At 41.8% G+C, this 22,866-nt stretch overlaps 1 protein-coding gene across 1 annotated transcript in view; it reads right to left on the bottom strand.

The window, feature by feature from the left end:
- Nucleotides 1–22,866, bottom strand: part of LOC110083158 (neuronal acetylcholine receptor subunit alpha-7) — a 149,409-nt gene that overhangs the window by 14,661 nt on the left and 111,882 nt on the right. The window contains exon 9 of the mRNA XM_020801371.3: nt 359–468. Coding sequence (XP_020657030.3) covers nt 359–468 — 110 coding nt within the window. The remainder of the gene's footprint in view (nt 1–358; nt 469–22,866) is intronic.

Genomic DNA, 22,866 nt, shown 5'->3' on the forward strand with positions numbered 1-22,866 from the left:
ATTTTCTCCATCCTTCCTGTGGCTTCTAACATTAACGTCATAGCAAATCAATGTGTTAAGGATTTTCTCTGCCTGATCTTAACATAAATGGGTTAGATTTTCAAGCTCAGTCACATTTAATGAAACATGTAGAATCTTTTCTATTAACACTCCGATCTCTTTTTTGAAAAAACACACTCCAAGGATGGAAGCCCTCACTTACCATCACAGGAAAGAATAAGGAATTGCAGCATTCTTTTCCTCAGTGAAAAAGAATTTCCTTTTCCTCATGATAGAGTTTTCTCATTGGCAACAACATTTTGTGTGAGAGATGCCCATAATCCCACCCCCAAATTGTCTATTTGTATTGGTAACTTACCCATTGAGGCATCTTTCCTGCTTGAGGGTCATGATGATGAAACTGAAGAACTAAGACAGTTACTACCACCGACAAGCCAACAATTACCATGATGGATGCAAAATACTGTGCTGTGGATTTAAAAGAGAAGAAGATGATTACTTCATGTTTTGGAACACTCAGAGTGACTGATAACTGATTTAGTTTTTAATTCAGCCTTCATGAAAAGAATGTGAGCACATGCGAAATGTTATACATTGCAAAATTACACCTATAAAAATTACAACTATAGAACCTTTCTCAGTTTTAACACATATAATTTCTAAGAGAAAAAAAAAACCCACAATGCCCACAAACCCTGACCCTCTGGAGATCAAACTAGAATTAAGAAGGATGCATGTGAGACACCCAATTGAAAGTAAATGGACCACATCCTTTCTTCCTGCTGCTTCTGTTGTGGGAAGAACCTTCTCATTCATGAGCTCTGGGCAAGAAAAAAAAGCATGCTTATTTCACACTCACTGGTCCACCTGTGTCACCTCCTGATGGGTAAGAAGCAGCACCACACTTGTTGCTTTGCCAAAAGGGAACACTCACAGTAAACCATACTCAGTCCTCCTTTCAGGACATCTTTTCTCTCCTACAAATTCACACTACCTTCTATCCTGTTTCAAACACCAGATAGGTTTCAGACAATGTAAACTGGCAGTTCTCCACTTTTGATATCTTACCTCATGCCATTCACTCTACCAAAAAATACGAGTGGTACCTTAATAGTAACCAACCTCTCACTTTTTCACGAAGTATTAGCTTAGGTTTCTTTTTTTTTTTCTTGTGGGAACTGTTCTGGAAGTGTTCTTGCCTCAGGCCTTAACTCTTTCTGAATGCTTATTTGCTCCACAGCTTTTGACAGCTTTTTGTGACCCTTGAAATTGTTTGAAAACTTCACCTTTTTTGTCTTTTTCTTGCAACATGTTTAATGAAATATAAAATTTTACAACTGTTTGGTTATTTTTGAGAACAAAAGAGTTGTTGGTACTAAAGAAGAGCCTTGCCTCAACCACCTACTGAGTGCCTTTATATTTTGTGGGTGTTTTGATATTCCTACCTTGAAGGCTGGAGTACAAGTTAAAAGCACTTCTGAATTTTAGTAACTCCCTGGAGCACTTAGTAGTGTAACTGGGGGAGGAGAAACAGTACCTGCCTACAGGAATTTCTTTGTCCCCATTACTGCTGGAACTATAAAATCACTTCTGCTGATCCCTGCAAATTAATCTGGTGTCTCAGCTTTGCCTGTCCTTCCTTGGTAAGCCTGGTAAGAGTTTAGACTCATCAAAGCCTGTGGCCTCCTGATGGCATTGCTTGCAGCTTCCCAATGGGCCACTGAAGTAGGACCGGGAGGACCAGAGGGGGCTTGCCAACCCATCTGGCCTCAGGGGGGAACCTGTGAATCCCATAAACCTTGTTAACATAGACATTCCTATTCTTCTTTATGTTTATATGAAGGTGTATGTCTCAGAGGGGGAGAAGAACTGTACTGTATAAAAAAATGAAGTAGGTTTATTGTGCCTCTGTTTTATTCTTGATAAGGATATAAAAGGTGCTGGCTTCAACTGTGATATGGCAAAACTCCACAAATCTGCATTCCTTAAAGATCCTCTTGGCACTTTTCTTCCCCAAATCGTTTTTTTTAAATCTTGACCAGATGCCATGTTTTCCCATTCAGCCAATTCCTACTTCACTTCTCATAGTTCCTGACAGTTTAATTTCCTCCGTGTTGTAAATTATTTACTGTTTATTGGCATAGAAACTTGTGTCTCAATTATAAGCACAATTAGGTACCTGAAACCTTCAAATATTATAAATAAAATAAAATGTTATCGATTCAAACATTATACAGTTTATGATAATGCATCATGGCAAATATTTCATACTTTTTGTTTTTATCACACATAATGTTGCATTGGATCATTCCTGGGTAGCATGATGTTTTATTGCTTTTCATGTTGCTGCCTTTAACTGATTAATTGAGGTTGACGTTTAACACTATCATTTGAGGGTATCCCTGGAGGAAGCAAGGGAAATTATTTAGTTTTTCCAAGTACGGATGAAGCATGGGAGCAAACAAAATTATCTTTATTTGTCAACCTGACAGTGGTTAATTTTTCATTATCCAGCCTGCCTCCCTGCATGCTTGCCTGCCTTTGCCCAGAAGTTGTATCTCCTAACACCCAGTTGTCTAAATCCTGTGCAGAGTTGGGAATCCTTAAGCCCAATGTCTAGGCAACCAATACTGATGAAAATGTGCTTTGTGAAGGCTCAGGGCCATCTCTTCTTTAATTCAGTTTGGCATAACCATGTAAGAATCATGTTCAAAATATTATTAAAAAACTGATCCAAAACTCCATTTTCTCTCTTGTTTTTAAGTCATGAGAACACAACAGACCATGCATTGCTGTTTGCCCTCAACATGAACAATCAGACTCATGCCACTAATAATGACAGCCCTACAGTATTTGACTTGTCAGCATGGCTATTAGCTTCTGATAGCTATCCTTATCTTCCCTGGCTTTGTCCAAAACCAACTCAGCTAGTGATCAATGTAATTTTCTAAAGCTAAAATTAATTTATATGCAATCATATCTAATGGGAAGGCCCAGCAATTTAATGTGCACTTTCCAATCACTTCACTCCATTATCTTTGGCATTGTTGTCACAGTCCCCTCTCCCAAGCACAATCAACTCAACTCATCCAAAACAACAAACCCCAGACGGTTTACATCTTCTTCATAGAAAACATGCTCCAACGCTTTTTATTTCCTCTTACTGTACTTCCATCAACCCTCTTATAAGATTTGGATTTAAGGGGGTGACCAGAACTTCTCTGTTGTTCTAGATACTGGAATTAAGACAAGTAATGATTCATCTTGAAGCCTTTGTCATTAATTTTTAATATCAACTTTTTACATACTAGGTTGGAGTGGAGAAACCTCTTACCCTCCAATTGTCCTGGATCACAGTTCCTCCAACACCTTTTCAGTGGCCATGCTGAATGGATTTGATGGGAGTCATAGACCAAAGCATGTGCAAGACCAAACTTATCTCATCCCTCCTCAAAGTCTCTCTCTCGTCCTTCCCCAATGAAAAATATTTTCTTCATCTTTTCTAGTAAGATGAGGACCTGCAATCTGGCTCTGTGGGGCAGGTTAATCAATGAGGCTTGGCGTATGCATCTCCCAAGCTAGCCTTTGATATCACTTGATGTTACTAGGGAACTGTCACTCAGATCTCTGATATAAGTTGTCCAATGTGGGCTTTTTTCAACCCGTGCAGTTGAACATTAAGAAGACAAAAATCAAGACTACAGACGAACTGCACAACTTTAAGGATGACAATGAATAAAAATCTGAACAATTTTGTATACCCTGGTTCAGTCATCAATCCAAAGGGAGACTGTAGCCAAGAAATCAGAAGAAGACTGTGACTTGGAAGGGCAGCAGTAAAAGAATTAGAAAAGATCATCAAGTGCAAGGATGTCAAGTGTCACTGGAAACCAAGGCATCCACACTCTTTTATTTCTTATCACCAAATTGAATAATTTGAAATATGGTGCTGGAGGAGAATTTTGAGCCCTGGAAGACCAGCAGGATGAACAAGTGGGCTCTACATCAAATCAAGCCTGAACTCTCTCTGGAAGCAAAAGTAATGAAATGAGGTTGTCATAAGTTGGGCACATCATTAGGAGACAAGAATGACTGGAAGAGACAATAATGCTAGGAAATGTTGAGGGCAGTAGGAAAAGAGGTAGACCAAATATAAAATCGATTGGCTGCATACGGGAACCACTGCCTTGAATTTACAAGACCTGAGCAGGCTGTTGAGGATGGGACATTTTGGAGGCCGTTCATCCACAGGGTCACCCTACCCTGAAGGCAAACCAATGGCACGTAACAACAATAATAAACTAGCTGTGCAGTTATGGCAGCTGTAGCAAGTTTTTCAAGTTCCCTTTCAGTATAGTAGAAACGTAACCTAAAAGGTAATTTTCACTGCTAACAATTGACAGGACTGATGGTTTCTTAAATGAGGAAGGGGGATCACTGTCAGAAAGGATGTTTACCCCACAGTAGAGCTCATCATAGGAGAAGAGTTTTGCAATGGCAGCCATATTTCAAAGGGTAAATTAAAACCGGTTTGTATGGATTGCAGTGACTGATATACCTGCTACTCCTTCCTGTGCCATTTCAGGCCTTGTGCCATGAGTCATCCTAAGGGCCACCCTGTAAAAGCTCATCACAGCTTGCAGCTGAAGTTCTCTTCACGCTTTAGCTCACAGGATCCATCTCCTCATTTGGCTTTGCCTTCCTGCTATGTGTTTTTCTCTTTTTCAGTGCAGCCTGGCAGCTTGCTTCCTAGCTGTCTAATCTAGGCAACCTGCCAGAAGTCCTTGCCGGCTATGTAGCATCTTGGTCCATTTGCAGCCTTGATGGTCATGAATTGGAAAACATAAGGACACATTTCACAGAAATGTCTGACTAAGGAACCACCAGAATGGATGTCTTTCCTCTGCGATGAAAGCAGCAAGCTGTTCTCACACATTTATGCCTGGCTTTCCAGAAAGTTAACTGCAGGACTTGACAGTCAACTCATGACTTACAGGTTAAGCCCTCAATCAGGCAGACTGTAAGAAGTGGCTGAATGAAATGGAAAAGCTGTAACGTTGAGTACAACTCTCACACATCTAGTTTTCTTTTTCTCACTCTGTCTTACGGGAGGGGGACACACATATATGCATGCATGACTGCAGGTCACAAATCTCAGGCTGAGAACAATGGCTGAAAGCCACAAATGGAACGAGCAGGAGGGAGAGCAAAAGCCACAGCTGTAATGGAGGTGGGAGAGAGAGCGTTACTGTGATAAACAGGCCGGTTGCAGCACAGCACCATTTGGCCAACAGACAAACTGCTGGAAAGCGGAAGGAAGGAAGACCTAACGCTGTACAAATTGAAAAGGAAAGCAAACAAGATTTTTAATTAGCCTGTGGATTGTGTGGAACCATCCTGACAGGGAGCATTATATTCAAATATTGTAAACATGGCTTGTTTACAAATGAAAGCTTTCCAGTGCTATCCCTGGAGAGGGAGGAACTTAAAAGGGCAAAACTCAAGGCTCTGATCTGAGCTTAGGAATCTCATTTTATTTTATTATGTATTTTAAAATTACTGCTATCCCATCTCTCTCTTTAAAAATGAGGTCAAGGTGACTTTTATGGAAGATAATTCCCAGAAATCTCCAGACCATTTGTGTGAATTGCGAAAATTATAGTCCAAACAAGCAACTTTCCCAAAATCAGAGCATTTTCTGCTGTAGAAAGAAAATTCTGCTAGAGAGAGAGATTCTCAGAGACAAACTGGGGTATTTGGGGACAGGTGCAAGTTGAGGCTTTCCTTGTATCTCCCCGGAGTAAAGGCCTTTGGGTGGGCCCAGATTTGACTACTGTTTCTACACAGGCATTATGAACATTAAAGATAAACACTAGCTCTCTATTCAGGAAATAAATACTGTAATCAAGGGAGGTGATCTAAAGCAGTGGTTCTTAACCTTGGGTTACTCAGGTGTTTTTGGACTGCAACTCCCAGAAGCCTTCACCACCAGCTGTGCTGGCTGGGATTTCTGGGAGTTGCAGTTCAAAAACACCTGAGTAACCCAAGGTTAAGAACCACTGATCTAAAGCATAATGGCTCAAGGTGCTAACAGAGAAAGGAGGAGAGAACACCTGTCTTCGTTTGGGGACAGGAGGTGGTAGAACAGCCGGAAGCAAAGTGACACAGGAATTAAAAAACAAAACACAACACAACAGTAGTATAACTAGGGTGTGAAAGATGCTGCCCCCTTCTTTGTAAACAGTCTGCATCATCCCCTTTTATCCATATAGTAACCATGTTAGCCTGTTGCAGATCTCTTGTGGCATCCCTAAGTTTTATTTGACCTAAGTATATCTAGGCAAGTCAGTGGGAGAGAAAATTCTAATTAGCCTTTGTCCTTATATTCTGGTTTTGTATGTGTAAGGTCTGGTTTTCTTCTTCACAAGAAAGCATTCAGCCACATACCCATCCATTTGCAGTTTTAATGCGCAACATCAAAATTCAGTCGCAAAGTGTTATTGCACCACTAAGTAAATATTTGTTTTTCTCCCAGCATCCAAATGCTTGTTGTTATGCATGCATGTGCGTATTTCAATAGAGAGACTCAGATCATTCTCTCCATTGGAAAAGAAAGCACTTTCTGAATTTTCTAAAGCACATTAAGCATGTTCATTTCACTGTAAGGAAAACACAGGAGCAGTTCCCTGATCAGCAGGCTCTTTCCAAAAACGAATGCCCACCCCACTCCTCAAATGAAGATATCATTTTACCCCTCAAGGAGACTGAACTTTTAAGAGGTTCTGAGGACATGTTTAAAGATTTCTGGCACAAGAAAGAACTAAATGGTACCTGGAATCCTTAAATGAAAGTAAAGCTATCCAACTGCTCCCCCATATCTTCTGTTTATGCAACTGCTTTAGAATGATGAGGATTATTGATGCTTGCCTAACAGACAAAGCCAGAAGAGCAAAATCGTGGAGGCATTGATTCTTCTTTCCTTGCATTTGTTAAACCAAAGTTCTTTTATTTAAAACATTCTCCCCACTCATACAGACCCCAGGCATATGAAGATCTACTTCTACAATATCACTTTATGAAACTTTAACTGCTGTGCATTCTCTAGAAAAAACATTGAAAATTTTATCTGGAGAGGGTGGTGAGGATTCACTGTTGATAATCCTGTCTACACAGCTATAGTTCCCATGGGTTTCCTCTGAAAAGGGAGTGACTATAAAACCATGTTAAAACCACTATAGATATAAGCCAAAAGTCCAACTAGTATTTTGCACTTGCGTTGAGTCAAATACTGTATGGGTGTAACTACACAGAAAGGTTATCTCACATTTGAGTTGATTAGAGGTTTTTTTATACCAATTTCCTCTCCTGAAATCACTGTAGTGTAGTCATTCACATGGAAATGATTAATTATCCCCATTGCAAGAATCTACACAGAGCCCTCAAATCTGTACAATTTTCATTGGGTCCCTCCGCCACATCCACACTGCTGTCTTCCCTCCTTCTTTTTACCCCTCTGTGTGCAGAAGAACACTGCTGGGCCATGATGGTGCTCACCAAAGCCTCATGGAACCAGAGGAGGATGCAGTTATCACAGAAGGTGTGACACAGTACCTTTTGTACAGTGATACGCAACAGGAGTTGGATCATAACCTCCGAGCTAAAACATCCCTCAGGTTTACTCCCTAGCTAAATTTGTACTCTGCTTTTTACTAAAAAAATGAGACTTGAGGAAGCTAACAATAAAATCAAACGAAATAGATATGTTTTAAAAGAAAAGTTAATATGTCATAGAAATTGAAAGCAATTAAAAGACATTGATGAAAGACTGAGCAAACCCACAGCCATCCTGTTAAATAGTCCTTTCTGCACTATCCCGAGTTCATTGCTCAAGGTGTGCCTGAGGAAAGCCATCTTTGCCTCCTTGTGGTAAAGTTAAGAGGGCGGGATCCAGCCTAGCCCCCCCCCTCTCTCAGGACTCTCAGAATCCGAGAGCCTGCCACCGAGAAAGCCCTCCTGGAATGTGGTGGCACTAAAGACTTAGTGCCCTGAGATAGAATAATGACTGGTGTGGCTTCACACCTGGGGGGACTGCATTCTTCGTCCTCACTTAGTTTGCTAACAACAGTTGCCTGCAAGCAGAAAGGAAAACAGAACAATGATATGCTGAAACTTTTCTCAACAAGCTAGTTTTCTATTAATAGGAAGATTTTTACATGGTTAAGCCTTTTTTAAAAAGGGATAGTCCAATCTGCAGGTTGAAGCAATGTTTGTCCTTAAGGTTTACCTAGGCTGCATGCCTAGATCTCTCCGTAGTCAGAGTTTCCAAACTCATTGGGACATCTCTATTAATAAAGCAACACAGCTGCAACATGGCAATCTTATTATCTGGCATAACAAGAAGCGTATGGTTTGGTATCAAACTCTTGCCATGGCAGAGAAAGAATCCCAGCCAAATTACCTTTGGGACATCCTCCAGCTGCATTATTCTATGAAACAAGTTCAGCAACTCGAATGAATGTCAGGCAATTACAGGCCTAAAGGGAATGTAAACTCCGTTTCTCTGTGCACTTTTAGAAAGTTAAACAGCCTGGTAGATGCACTGTATGCTGCAAATGCACACACACAATAGAAAAAAGAACAGCAAACAGGGCATCAGAGCAACAGAGCAAGTGTTCTGTATGCAAAAGAGCCCAGGTTCACTCCCTTCCATCATCAGTTAGAGGTAGGAAGTGTTACATACAGCACTGATGTTACCTGTCTGTCATGGGTTTGGAGGGAAAGTTCCATCCTATGGAGAGTGGAAGGCGGGACATCAGGAGGAGGGGCTGTACTGTATATAAATGTGAAGCCTGTGTGGTGAAGTGGGAGACGCTGGGATGTGAAGAAGCAGCAGCTGGGAAGAAGAAGCTGGTGTGGGAGTCTGTGTGTCAGACAGGGTACTACTGTGTGTCAGAGTACCAACCTGATAGGTTCAGGTGTCTGTTGGTTAGCCAGAACTGATAGGTTCAGGGTCTGTGCTTCAAGTTAAGGGTTCTGTGTGAACCAAACTGTATGCATGTATGAATGAGAATAAGCCACGTTACTTTATCTTATTCACCTGATCGTTTTATTTTTCCCTGTGTGTATTTAAATAAACCTTATTCTTTTATTTGTTTAAAAATCCATCCCTGGTCTGTGTGACTTCTTATAGGGAATGGTTGGTGGCAGCTTAGTTAACGTGTGGCAGATCCCAGTAGGTCTGGGTTTGTCACATTGATTGGTGTCCAGCGTGTGGGATACGACTGGTCCAGTTGTCCAGCGGTCCAGCATAGCCTTGGCAAGTGTGCCCAGAGCAAGGGGGGTCTAGTCAGGGACAATCTGAGGCGCGTAGGTAATCTTCTAGGTGTACCTCAGGGGGAGGTGCGCTAGTGGAAGAACGTGCCAACTGGGGAGACTAGATTAAGGTGCTGTGAGGCAGCCTGGTTTTGGCGGGAAAAAAGCTGAGGCAAAACTGTGAAATAGAAGTGAGCTAGCTTGCCAGCTGAGAGGCCCAGCAGAGGGGGGTAGGCTCTAGCTTGCAACTGTTGCAAGTAGTGCTGAAGGACAGCAGCAATCTATAGAAAGCTGGTTCTGAGGCAAAAGAGAAAAAAAAAGTGGTCGTTTTATTTTGAGGCTTGACTTTTTAAAGCAGCTTGTTCTGAGGGGGCATTATGCCCTTGACTCGAAGCCAAATGGCAGAAATGGGTGAAGTGAAAGACCCACAGGTGGACCAAGGTTCTGAGGAGGAATTTGGCTCAGTGCAGGATGAGAGCACAGGAGAGCAGAACCCAGAACTCAGAAAATTGCTCATAGTCCAACAGCATGAACTGAGGATGAGGCAATTTGAAATGGAGGAAAGGGAGAGAGAAGAAAGATTAGAGAGAGAGAAAATTGCTCTGGAAAAAGAACGGATGGCGTTTGAGTTAAGAAGATTGGAACTGATGAATCAGAACAATAATAACAATAGGGATTCTGAGGGAGGCCAATTGTCTAAAGCTGACCTGAAGAAATTCCCTGTGTACCACAAGGGAGATTGTCCTGAGGTGTTCTTTTCCTTAGTGGAAAGAGCGTTTGTGGACTTCTCAGTGAGGGAAACTGAGAAGATGACCATCATGCGATCTTTAATCAGTGGTAGCCTGGCTGAAGTCTATGCCGAGATGCCTGAGGAACTGATGAAAGATTTTGCAGAGTTTAAAAAACTGGTGTTTGCAAGACATGGGATAAATGCGGAACAGTTGAGACAAAGATTTAGGTCAATCACCAAAAAGCCAGAGCAGACTTTTACCCAAGTGGGGGCCCAATTGGTGAGGCTGCTTGAGAAATGGCTATCGCAGGAGGGGACAGAGACCTTTCAACAGCTTAAAGATTTGATAGCGCTGGAACAGTTCTATTCAGTTCTCCATGGGGAATTGAAGTTCCAGGTGAGGGAAAGGAAACCAAAATCTGTGGTAGAAGCAGCCGAGATCGCAGATTTTATTTCGCAAATAAGAAAGCCCTTGGGTGAGGGGAAATCTGTAGGTAAACCCAAAGAAACCTACGGCAAGTACTCTCAGGGACCAGGGAAAAGCCAGCAAGGGGGAGGGGCCCATGGTGAAGGGAAGCCCTCAGACATGAAACTAAGACCTCAGATTTTGGAGGGAAAACCAAAACAAGATGAGAGAGAATCAAAATACACCAGAAAATGTTATTTCTGTCAGGGAAAAGGCCATCTAATCTCAGATTGTGAGAAATTAAAGCAGCTAAAAGGAATGGTGCCTCAGGAGTCGAGTGGAACCAAGCCAAAAGCTGTGTTCTGTGTCCAGAAAGAGCAAGGCTCATTGTCACTGAGGGAGCCTGTTGCCATGGCTACTCAGTCTGGAACAGCTACATCTGCTGATCAGGCTGAGGAAAATGGTCCTCTTGTAGAAGTCAGGCGCTGCCTGTTGGTGAGAACAGATTCTCAGTTGTTTGAGACAGCAGGGGTGGACGTAGGAATACTTGACCGTCAGTATCGGGGGCTGCGGGACACTTGTTCCCAGGTGACCCTGTGCCATCCAGATATTATTCCGAGGGAATATGTAATCCCAAATGAGAGCATAAAGGTAGCAGGGATTGAGGGGCAGATAATCTCACTGCCAGTCGCGGAGGTACCTGTCAACTTTCAAGGCTGGAGGGGAGTTTGGCGGCTAGCGATTTCATCGACTCTGCCAGCAGCCGTGCTCGTGGGAAATGACCTGGCTGAACATGTGAAGAGGGTGCTAGTGATTACACGTTCACAAGCCACCACGGGGACAGTTCAGGGGGGTAATGATGAGCCAGAGACGGAAGCAGAGGGGAGTTCAGAAGCTGTGGTGGAAACCTTAACCACAGACAGCAGATTTGGACAAGAGCAAAAGGCAGACGCCACTCTCCAGAAGTGTTTTGAACAGGTGACTGACGCCCAGCTAACACCTGAAACCCCAGTGAGATTTCTGGAGAAAAAGGGGATTTTATATAGAGAGACCCTGAGGAATATCTCAAAAGGGGGAGATGGGATCAGAAGTCAGCTGGTGGTACCTGAAAAGTATCGCCCCATGATCTTACAAAGGGGGCACTCTGACATGTTTGCTGCACACTTAGGGGTGAACAAAACACAGCAGAGAATCACACAGAATTTCTACTGGCCTGACATAGGGAAGCAGATCAGGGAGTTCTGTAAACAATGTGATGTGTGTCAAAGGCAGGGGAATAGCCGCGATAGGACCAAAGCAAAGTTGTGCCCTTTGCCTGTGATTGACACTCCGTTCAAATGCATAGGGGTGGATATTGTGGGACCTTTGCCCAAGGCCACAAAGAGGGGGAACAGGTTCATTCTCACAATTGTGGACCATGCCACAAGGTACCCTGAAGCCATACCCTTGACTAACATTGAAACTAACACAGTGGCAGATGCCTTGGTGGGGTATATGTCCAGGATGGGATTTGCCTCAGAGATAATCACAGATTTGGGCGCATCGTTCACATCAAAGCTCATGAAACGCTTATGGCAAATCTGTGGAATTAAGCTCAGGGAAGCCACTGCCTATCATCCTGAAAGTGATGGGTTAACTGAGAAGTTCAATGGGACTCTAATGCGCATGATTAGGGCTTACTTGGCAGAGAATCCAAACAATTGGGACCAGAAGCTGCAATCCCTTTTGGTTGCTTATCGATCAGTGCCACAAGCCAGTACCGGGTTCAGTCCATTTGAACTTTTATTTGGGAAAGGGGTGAAGGGGCCCCTTGATTTGATCGAGCAGGGTTGGGGGCAGATCGCCCAGGGTGACCCACAAGACGTTGTGACATATAGAGACTCTTTAAGGAAGGACCTAAAGAGAAACCTAGAGCTAGCAGCAGAGACCCTGCAAGCTCAAAAGGTCAGAAAGAAAGCTTGGGATGACCAGCAAGGCAGGGAGAGGCACTTTGACCCAGGGGAGGAAGTGCTGTGGCCTGGGCCCTGCAGAGAGAGCAAACTGCAGCTGGGTATCCCAGAGAGAAAATACTTGGGTCACATGGTAGGGGGAGGAGTGATAAAACCCCTGGAGGCCAAAATAGAAGCTGTTCGTGATTGGCCCAGACCCAACACCAAGAAAAAAGTCAAATCATTTCTTGGGTTGGTGGGCTACTACAGAAAGTTCATCCCGAGGTTTAGCGAGATTGCGGCTCCGCTGACCGATCGGACGAGGAAGAAGGCTGATGACCGCATCCCGTGGACCAGCGACTGTGAGGAGGCGTTCCAGAGGTTGAAGCAGGCGCTCATCAACTATCCAGTGCTGCGGGCTCCAGACTTCGACCGGGAGTTCATCATCTACACAGATGCGTCTAACAGCGGGGTAGGAGCAGTTCTGTGCCAGGAGGATGAGAATGGTGACCAGCATCCAGTGTCTTACCTGAGTAGGAAACTTCAAAAAGGTGAGAGACATTTGGCAACCGTGGAGAAGGAGTGTTTGGCCATAGTCTACGCGATCCAGAAGGCCAAGCCTTACATCTGGGGAAGACATTTTGTTCTGTGCACTGACCATTCACCACTGCAATGGTTAAAGACAATGAAAACCCACAATAGCAAACTTATGAGGTGGGCTTTAAACTTACAGGACTATGACTTTGAAGTGAAGGTGGTCAGAGGGTCAGTGAACTGTGTTGCTGACGCCTTGTCAAGAAGACCTGAAGAATGAAGACGGCGAAAGAAACATGGACTATGTATATATTTTGATGACAAAAAGTTAAATGTACCTGTTTTTTGAACTTGGTTTGTATGAATAAAGGTAAATTGATGTAATGTATATGGTAAATGTTTAAATGCCTAATTGATATGGTTAACTTAGAATGTAAGTATAAGTAAGTATGATATTGTATGTATAAATGTTTTTGTATGTTTTGGATTCAGGTTGTTTTTTGGGTAAAAGCATCTTAGCTTTCCCCCTACAAAACAACTTATAAAGAGGGGAGGTGTTACATACAGCACTGATGTTACCTGTCTGTCATGGGTTTGGAGGGAAAGTTCCATCCTATGGAGAGTGGAAGGCGGGACATCAGGAGGAGGGGCTGTACTGTATATAAATGTGAAGCCTGTGTGGTGAAGTGGGAGACGCTGGGATGTGAAGAAGCAGCAGCTGGGAAGAAGAAGCTGGTGTGGGAGTCTGTGTGTCAGACAGGGTACTACTGTGTGTCAGAGTACCAACCTGATAGGTTCAGGTGTCTGTTGGTTAGCCAGAACTGATAGGTTCAGGGTCTGTGCTTCAAGTTAAGGGTTCTGTGTGAACCAAACTGTATGCATGTATGAATGAGAATAAGCCACGTTACTTTATCTTATTCACCTGATCGTTTTATTTTTCCCTGTGTGTATTTAAATAAACCTTATTCTTTTATTTGTTTAAAAATCCATCCCTGGTCTGTGTGACTTCTTATAGGGAATGGTTGGTGGCAGCTTAGTTAACGTGTGGCAGATCCCAGTAGGTCTGGGTTTGTCACAGGAAGGAATCCTGCCTCAAGCCCTAAACAGCCACTGCACAATCAATGGTCAAAATCCTATTTGTTATTTATGCTGACATAAGTGCAATAGCATAAAATTGTACCATGACTGGCACTAGTTAACAAATCGCTGCTTCTATTTTTCATCACATTCCATGGTGTAGAGAACCGATAGGATGCTGGCCAGTGCTGGTATTCCTTGGCTAAAGGGACTAACTGACTAGTATAAGGTGACTTCTGACATTATTTCCCCTAACAAATACATTTTTATGTGCACTTTCCCCAAATATGTACAGATTATTGCACAGATTATTGACTGGAGAAAATGCATCACAACATTTGGAGAAACTGAATAAGGAAGTATAATTTTATCTCAGTTTCTGCATTGGTTTGGGAAGTGTGAATTTAGTGTAAATATATTACAAATTCACATGGAAATATGAACTGAATTAAGTTATTTTTCTGTTTCTATCGAGTTGTCTGTTAATCAGCTGTCAATATTATGTGTGACCTGATTCTTTGGCATGAGCAGGGAGAGAAGAAGTATAAAGGATCAACCCTGACTGTGCTGCCAAGAAAAGAGAACTGTATGGAGTCACTCTCGTGTAAACGCCTTCTCCATGTACTGTGTGGAGGGGAAGCAGGAGGGGTGGGGAGAGCAAACATGCATGTTTTCTAGAACCATTCAGCCACATTAGCAAAATTCTATCTCTCCAGCTTTGTTCTAACTGGAGTGGCAAATTTGAGACTGGGCTGCCCTACTTCATACTGCAAGCATGAGTTTCACATGACTGAATACTACTCTCCACAATGACTATTTTTTTAACCCTGCACATAAAAAAACTAGGTATCAGATAGAAAGGTTCTAGCCTAGCCTGTGGCCTGAGATGTAATGGCACAGAAAATCAAGGGACCGGAAAAAGAGTTATTTTCTTTGCTTAACACTTGTCTTGCTGACACAGAATCAAAGCAGCAAAGAAAAATTATGGGGACAGAGGTTTAAATGGCCAGGGCTATGAAACAACTGCAAGCAGAAGATAGAAAACTTCAGGACAAATGTAATACTTTTCCTGCCTCTAGCCAGTACCATTCATGGCTGTTGGGTTTTTTTTTTTACTTTATAGAAAATATGTATAACTCTAAAGGTCAGATAGAATCAGATCTGTTCATCCCCTCAAGTAGTGTCTGTACTCATGAAGGGGCACAGTGTACAAAATTATCCAAAACTGCTAAGTATTTTGTCCTCAGTCATCTCCTGTTGATCATGGAAGACCCCAGGAAAACTTACATATCCACAAAATATGCATTCTTTTGGAAAGCTTTAGGATGAAGTGACGGGAAGAACAATGACTAATTCCAAGGTGGAATTTCAAGTAGGTCTGTGCTCCCTGACCTCCCTCCCCCATTTTATTTTTTGAAAAAGACAAACAGAACAATGAGAAGGGAACCTTTCTCCAGCACAGATTCATCACCATCACCCTCTGGCTACTGTTAAACTTAAAAAAAAAAAAAAAAAAAAAAAACCACAGAAGCAGGCGATCTAATTATGAATTCTGAAGTGTTAGGTCTTTGAATAACTTCCAGAATCCTGCACCAACATGGTCCTTATTAACCTTTCCACATTACTAGCTTGATTCTTAAATGCAGCATCTGATACAAGGACTAAATACGCTTCTTGTGAATCTTCAGTCTATTGCTGCAAAGAGTATTATAGCATTAAGAAATGCACCATAGATCTGTTCTCTTTTATTGTACCATAACACCCTCTGCTGCTGTTATCAGCAAAGGTGATATCTTACCCTAAATTACTAAAAACAAGAATAGAATTCAGTTGAAATTATCATGTTTTAAAATTTGGGACAGTGTCAGAAACTATCTCCATTTTGCAATGATGTCAGGGGTGAGAATTGCTGCTCATGAATGTTTCTCTCTTCTGTTCTTACACTCAGTTGACTTCCCTTGCCCTCCATGGTGCCATCACATAGCCACATCTGACTGATCATGAAACATGTCATCCCATTCCCTAGTTGATTCTGCTAAAGAGTTTTAAATTTTGATTAACGTCTTCGAGCTGCACAGCAGAAGTTCAGAGCAGAATTTGCTTCAAGTTCCCAGTCCACCTCTTTTGACTCATCAACTGGCACTTTCAGTCTGAATAACTCAGTCTGAGACATTATTAAAAGTAAGAATTATTTTTTCTTTACTTGCAGTGAATAGATAACAGTAAGCTGCAGAGAACTGTAAGCTTCAGCAACAGACCCAACAGATTCACTGATTACCAATAGGTTACAGAGAAAGAAAAGGAGATAAAGAGCAGAGAGGTATGGTTCTCTTTGAATTCAGAGGCAGAGAAATAACAATTGGTTACTGCTGGATAAATTGACTGTCACCCCAGCCCAGAATGACCCCTCTCAGCTACACCTACTAGAGTCAGCATGTGACGTTGCAATAACTCCAACAGATTTGTCATTTGTTGGGATTTTCCTCATGTTCTAGTGTGGAAGGAAAAGCAGAAATTAAGAGGAATATATTCCTGAAGGAGAAAGCAATGGGTCAGAATGGATTATTTGACATTTACCCTGAGCAATGTTTAGGAAATATTTATTATATCTAATGGAAACATTTATTTCAGATCTGATATTCTAGCCCAGGGAATATTTGGCACAGATTAAAGAGAAGTTACTATTTCCATACAACACTAAAAGTGCAACATCATTGGTAGGCACCAGTTTGCAATGCACTTCTGAACAATTCCACACTATCTGAAGAAACAACAAGGATGCCTGAAACAACTACCCTTGCCTGTCGTGTGGAAGCACAAACTTCCTTATTAACCCACATGTATAGTGGTAAAAATTGGTGAAGAACTCTTAAGTATCATATTAGGAAATGGCCAGCTAGTGCTGCAGCCAAGGTGTTGGGCACAGCTTTGAACCAGACCCACAAAGGTCAGGATAATCCAAACTCTTAATGCCTTTAGTACTGAGGCAGACTAGCCAGGCTTTGTTATGCACTGGCAAACATTTAGGACTCCTTTATAAAATTTTAAGGCTCCTTTCTACTCTCAAACAATACTGTCACAATGCCAAATCTAACTGGTTACACAACATTGTGATGTCACCATGTTCGCACTATGAGCCCTGATTAGGTGGGCTCATGCACTAAAAAAGAGTTTTAAAAAACTGTGAGCAAGGAAATGAACTAGCAAACCAAATAGGATTCAGAATTATTTACAGCAACTTTTTTGTTTTGATTTGTGTTAAAGAGGTGAGGACACTTCCACTCCTCTGAAACTGACTTCCAGTGAAAACTAACTTTATTTTCACAACATAAGGCGGGCAGCATGCTCCCATAAGGATGGGAGGTATTATTTCTCATCAAAAAAGGACACGTGTGACAATGAGACCGGGCAGTGGCTGCCCCCTGGCCAGCACCATCTGCTACAGAGCAGCTGTGGCTACTGGTCTTATCTCTGTTCCTCATGACAGGATAGTTGAGTGGCTCCCAGAGAGTGACAAACCTTGAGGCTGTATGGTTGGCTTCTCCACATATATCATTCCTCCCCATCTTAATTCACATCAAATCCCAAATGCCGCATTTGTAGTATTACTGGAGGAGGTGAAAAGAGTTTTAAACATGTCACATACGACCTGCCTGAATATATTCACAAACAAGGTGACACTGCAACATGATCATGATGATTGTTTGCTCTCTCTCTCTCTCTCTCTCTCTCTCTCTCTCTTTCCCCAGTCTTTCTCCACAGGGATACTAACCTCGGAAAGTTGCCTTGAAACTTTCCTCCACTGAGGTAGGGAATGCATAACAATAGCTCTAAAAGACAGGACTTTCAAAGAGCAAATCTGGTGTGCTGCCTTCATCATTGCGTAATCTGGGTCCAGGGGTTTCGGCAAAGCTGTGTTCCACTGCCAGTCATCAGAATGGCAAAATCTCCCCAAGGTCCGTACAGTAAAACAAGCCTTATTCCATCACAGATGGCTGAGCTTGGCTCTGGCCGATCCACTTTCTTTTAGGCATCTTTCTAGAATGGAATATGACTTCTTAGGAAGGAAGGGACTTTTAAATATACATGCAGCAAGTCCCCCTGGCTTTGTTTCTTGTGCAGACTGCACAGGAATCTGCAATAGTCAGAGCAGTAATCTTAGTTTTAATTAACAATCCTTCTCTTTCCATATCCGTTCTTTCTTCCCACTCGCTCAGCCTTCAAAAAACAAAAACAAAAATGGTATTTCAACCCTTGCTGATTTTTATGGACTGTTCTGAAGAGGTCCAAGTGAGACCCACAGATACCTTAATGCTTATATGCATGCTGACAAGGTTCAAAAGATTTGCCTGGAAAAGATTTCAGTTGCTCTTTCTTGTACTCTATCCACCCCATCGGGTTCAATTTTCTCTGCAAAAAAATGTTTTATTCATCGAACTATTAAAAGTATTTAACTCTGCCATTTTGCAGCTAAAGGGGACTTATAATAACGGGAGCATTCAAGAGAATTAAAATCAAAAGCCAGCATTTAGGTTTAAAACAACAGCTCCATACAAACATACGATTTCATTAAAACTAATCTACAGAGTGGATCTCAACAGGAGCTCTGTGGAATTAACCAATGTTCTGCCATAAATTCTCTCCAGAAAGAGGCGACAGAGCCGACATGATGAGAGGACATTCCACAGATTCAGGACAACAGCAAAGAAAGCTCTCCTCTACGGTTCAGGACTTTATGTGTACAGCTCACAACTGGGAGGGGAGGCATTCAACGGATGCCTCAGTGGGTCTGAGGCTGTGCTGGACTGCAACATTCAGCACTCACTCCTTAACTGGGCCAGTGGATTCATGGCTTCTGCATGCTCCAAAAGGGCACAGTCTCTCAAAGGAGACATATTATGAGGCACCATCTTTCCTCTAAAATTAGACATGCACTGCCAACACTTATTTTTAGGCACATCTTGAAGAACTGTCTACATAAGCCTTCCTAGTATAGCATAATATACCATGATTTTTTATTCCTGATTTAATTTTTTTTTTAAAAAAATATACAGGTTAGAATGCAGTCATGTAAGGCTAGAATGCCTTACATGACTGCATAAGGAGAGCCACAGAAGAGAAAGACCCTCTTCCCTAGGCTATCCAGAGCACATCTGGGTTTCCTTGGTTTGCACAACTGATCATGCAGCCACTCACATGACCAGATAACACAACCAGAAACCTGGTTTGTTTCGTTTTGAATTGGATTTTGACCTACATCTTTTTATTATTATTATGTGTCTACGTCACTTGGAATCTGTAGATATAGGCAGTGCACCAACACTCGTAAATAAATGGCACCATAAACAAATCAATGAGTCCAGCTAGCCAAAAATTAAAAGTGCACAAAGGTTCACACTAGATCAATGTTTATGTCAATATGATAGAGTCAAGAATAAAAATGTATTTGCAGTTTTAATGATAAGCATAATAAGAACCACACTGGGTGAGATCAACAGCCCATCCAGTCCAGTTATTTCAAGGAGCATATTTCCCATATAACCGCCCCCCCCCCTTGCCCCATCTCTGAGACCTTTAGGGGAGAGTCTTCTCTCTCTTTCGCTGTCATTGCAGACACTTTTGGTGAGGACTCAAGCGAGGACATTTTCAAGGGGTGCTCCCAGTCTAAGGAATTCTCTGGCCCAAAAAGGTCCAGCTTGGGCACAGATCGGGGTCCAGCTGGAGTGCATTTCCCCATGCATTGTGTGATCCCTGGGAAACTGATCACACCAGACTGCTCCATAATTGGTCTAAATTGTGATCTATTTCCTGTGTGATCACACCCTAAGATAGCACCCAGACATGCCCATAGTGTCTGCTGTATGGATAGGAATTTGTTCCCTGAATTTGTCCCACAGAATTCCACAGGAAGTGCTGAAACCTGAGCTAGATGTTTTCCTAGTTATCACCAAACACTGGGATCCATTCGTTGTCATAAAGGTGTGAAACAGTGCTATTTACTGGCATGTCCTCTATCATGGAAAGCCTGTTCTCCTTCCTGGTATATCAGAGGAGGTTATGAGTCCAATTGTCACTGTATATACTGCAGGAAGTCTCCTGGGTAGAGAGCTTTTTTACCCTGCAATAGCATTTCAGCAGGCAGAACTAAACCTACCGAGCAAAGTACATTTGACCTACATGGCTGCTTTGCAAAATGCATCTTAAATACATTCAATATGCTCTAATTGTTTAGGCATTGCAAAAAACATTGCAACATCTAAAGTGCTAATTAGGCTCTTTAGATACTTTGTCTATAGAGAGCTAGTCAGCTCTGAAAAAGAATCTCGCTTAGTAGTGCATTGGGCCCTCTGCCCTTTCTCCCCTACAAAACATGCTTTTCAGACAGTATCTTACACTGAAATTGCCAAATATTTCTCTCTTGTTTTCTTATTCTCTTTCTGAGCAACCGTAACAGAACTAGCTCAGTTTTGTCACCTTCCCCCACTCATTCTATTTCCGTTATCAGTTCTATGAAAAAAAAATCCAAAAACTTCCTACATTTCTTTAAAAGAGACATTTCAAAATTTAAAGTCTAAATAATTTTAAAAAGTATATACATACATACATCTATGTACATACATCTATATACATACCTCTATATACATACAGTGGACCCTTGACTTACAGACGGCTTGACTTGCAGACTTTTTGAGTTACAGACTTCTCTGGCCACAAAATTTAGGTTTGACTTGCAGCCTGAGAATTGACTTACAGACCAGAAAAAAACCAAAATGGAACAAAAACGGCCTGTTACGGGATTAATCGGTTTTCAATGCACTGTAGGTCAATGGAGACTTGACTTACAGACTTTTTGACTTGAGAACCGCCTTCCAATACGGATTAAGTTCTCAAGTCAAGACCCCACTGTACATCTATTGTACTTGTATGCCCCGGTCCATTTGTTTTCATGAGTGTGAGAGAGGTATAGCAGAAAATGTTCTACACAGGTTAGGAAATTAAGAAATAATGCTAAAGCAAAGCCCAGCATTATGGGTATAAGCCTCTTGCCACTCTCTATGTAGCAACAAGGAAATCAGGAGCTTTGGTTTCTGTTTCGGGATAAATGCACATTAGCATCTCAGTAGAAACTTACATTGTGGTCAATAGAGGTGTGCAGATTTGCTGCCTGCGGAACTCTGGAACGTCTAATGTAAAAACACAAACCTGCACACTTCTAGAGGTCAGTCTTAACTCTGCTTAAGTGACGTAAGCTAGCCCCATATGCGAAACGACTGAAAACCTGCTGATTTAAATTATACTGTGTAAGGCTGATGACCTCATCAGCCATGGCAATTTTTTAGGAATTTCATCTTTCCAATTTCTACCCCAAAGTCTTGCTCAGGGACCTGCACTTCTGAATTTGCAACTACACTATGATAAATAACTGCTGTTAATTTGTAATTGCAGCTAATCTAAAATGGAAGTATTGTTACCAGATTTTTCGCCGACTGTGCTAGAAGATAGAGAAGAGAAAGCATGTGAATGTGAGGTTTGCTGCAGTTCATTCTCATAGTTAGAATAAACCAGATCAGCAGCTGGTAATGAGAACGATCCGAGCAAGCCCATGTCTCATGAAGTTGTAGAAATCAACAAAGGCTTACAAAACAGTCTGACTAACTAACTGTTGGAGATGTCAGGAGAATTACACTAGTTTCATGCCTATGGGATGGTTAGAGCTTTGGCAAAAAAGTTATTATTAGTATCATAGTGGGAGTTAAATTGAGACTCAAACGTTTTTTAAAATGTGTACATTAAAAATAATTAGTGCTATATTTAACAATTAGGCGCATACTAGAAAACCATTAAGGCAATAAGGGTTATTGTTTCAAATTTTGGGAAATGTAATGGGCCATTAAACTACAGAATGGCTGAGAACAGTGTTCTCAGGATTCCATTTTCTTCTTTTTCAGGGGGGTGGGATGATTAATAAAACTTTTAAATAGTTATGGGAATTTTGGGAAAATGTGAAGGCAAGAGGAGAAGGGGACGACAGAGGACGAGATGGCTGGACAGTGTCACCAAAGCTACCAGCATGAATTTGATCCAACTCCAGGAGGCAGTTGAAGACAGGAGGGCCTGGTGTGCTCTGGTCCATGGGGCCACGAAGAGTCAGACACGACTTGATGATTAAACAACAACAAACTTTGCAGATATGAGTTATTTTTAAAAATTTATATGTATATAATGAAGTGATCAATGGGTGTATTCTCAGATATCTGGAAAAAGCCAAACCGGCTCTAGCATGTTTTCATCTGTGATGAGTGGAAACAGATCTTTTGTAAAGCTAATGAGTCTTAATTATCAATGTATGACCAAATAACCTCCCAACCCCAATACTGGAATAATAACAACCAAAACTCTCAGCATTATATTAATTGGTAGGAAATTTTATTTTCCTGCCAAATGCCATGAAGATTTCAACCAAGCTCAGAGAGTATAAGGAACCCTGAATGAGATGGTAGATGACATCATCATCATCCTAAGAAGAACAGCAGCAGAAACAACATATCCCAGTGCTTCAATTCAGTAAGCTTTGACTCCACAAGACCCTGGTTTTTACTGACACATAACACAATCTTGGACATTTTATTTCTTATCCAGTGCCATCCTCTTATTCTAGCCCATCCACTCATCTGAATGCATGGCATTGGTTTCATAATCCACAACTGGCTTCAAAGGAACACCTTCCTTTCCTTTGCAAAGCTTACTTGCCTGTCAATTCTTTTCCCTGATAAAAATTCAGGGAATCTGCCATTTACAGGTCTGCTCTGTGTTGGGGGGTGGGGGGGGAGACTTCATATCTGGATTCTAATCTGGTAAACATATGGAAAGCTTTAAAA

This window comes from Pogona vitticeps, chromosome 2 (assembly GCF_051106095.1).
Source record: "Pogona vitticeps strain Pit_001003342236 chromosome 2, PviZW2.1, whole genome shotgun sequence".
NCBI classification, from domain to species: Eukaryota; Metazoa; Chordata; class Lepidosauria; order Squamata; family Agamidae; genus Pogona; species Pogona vitticeps.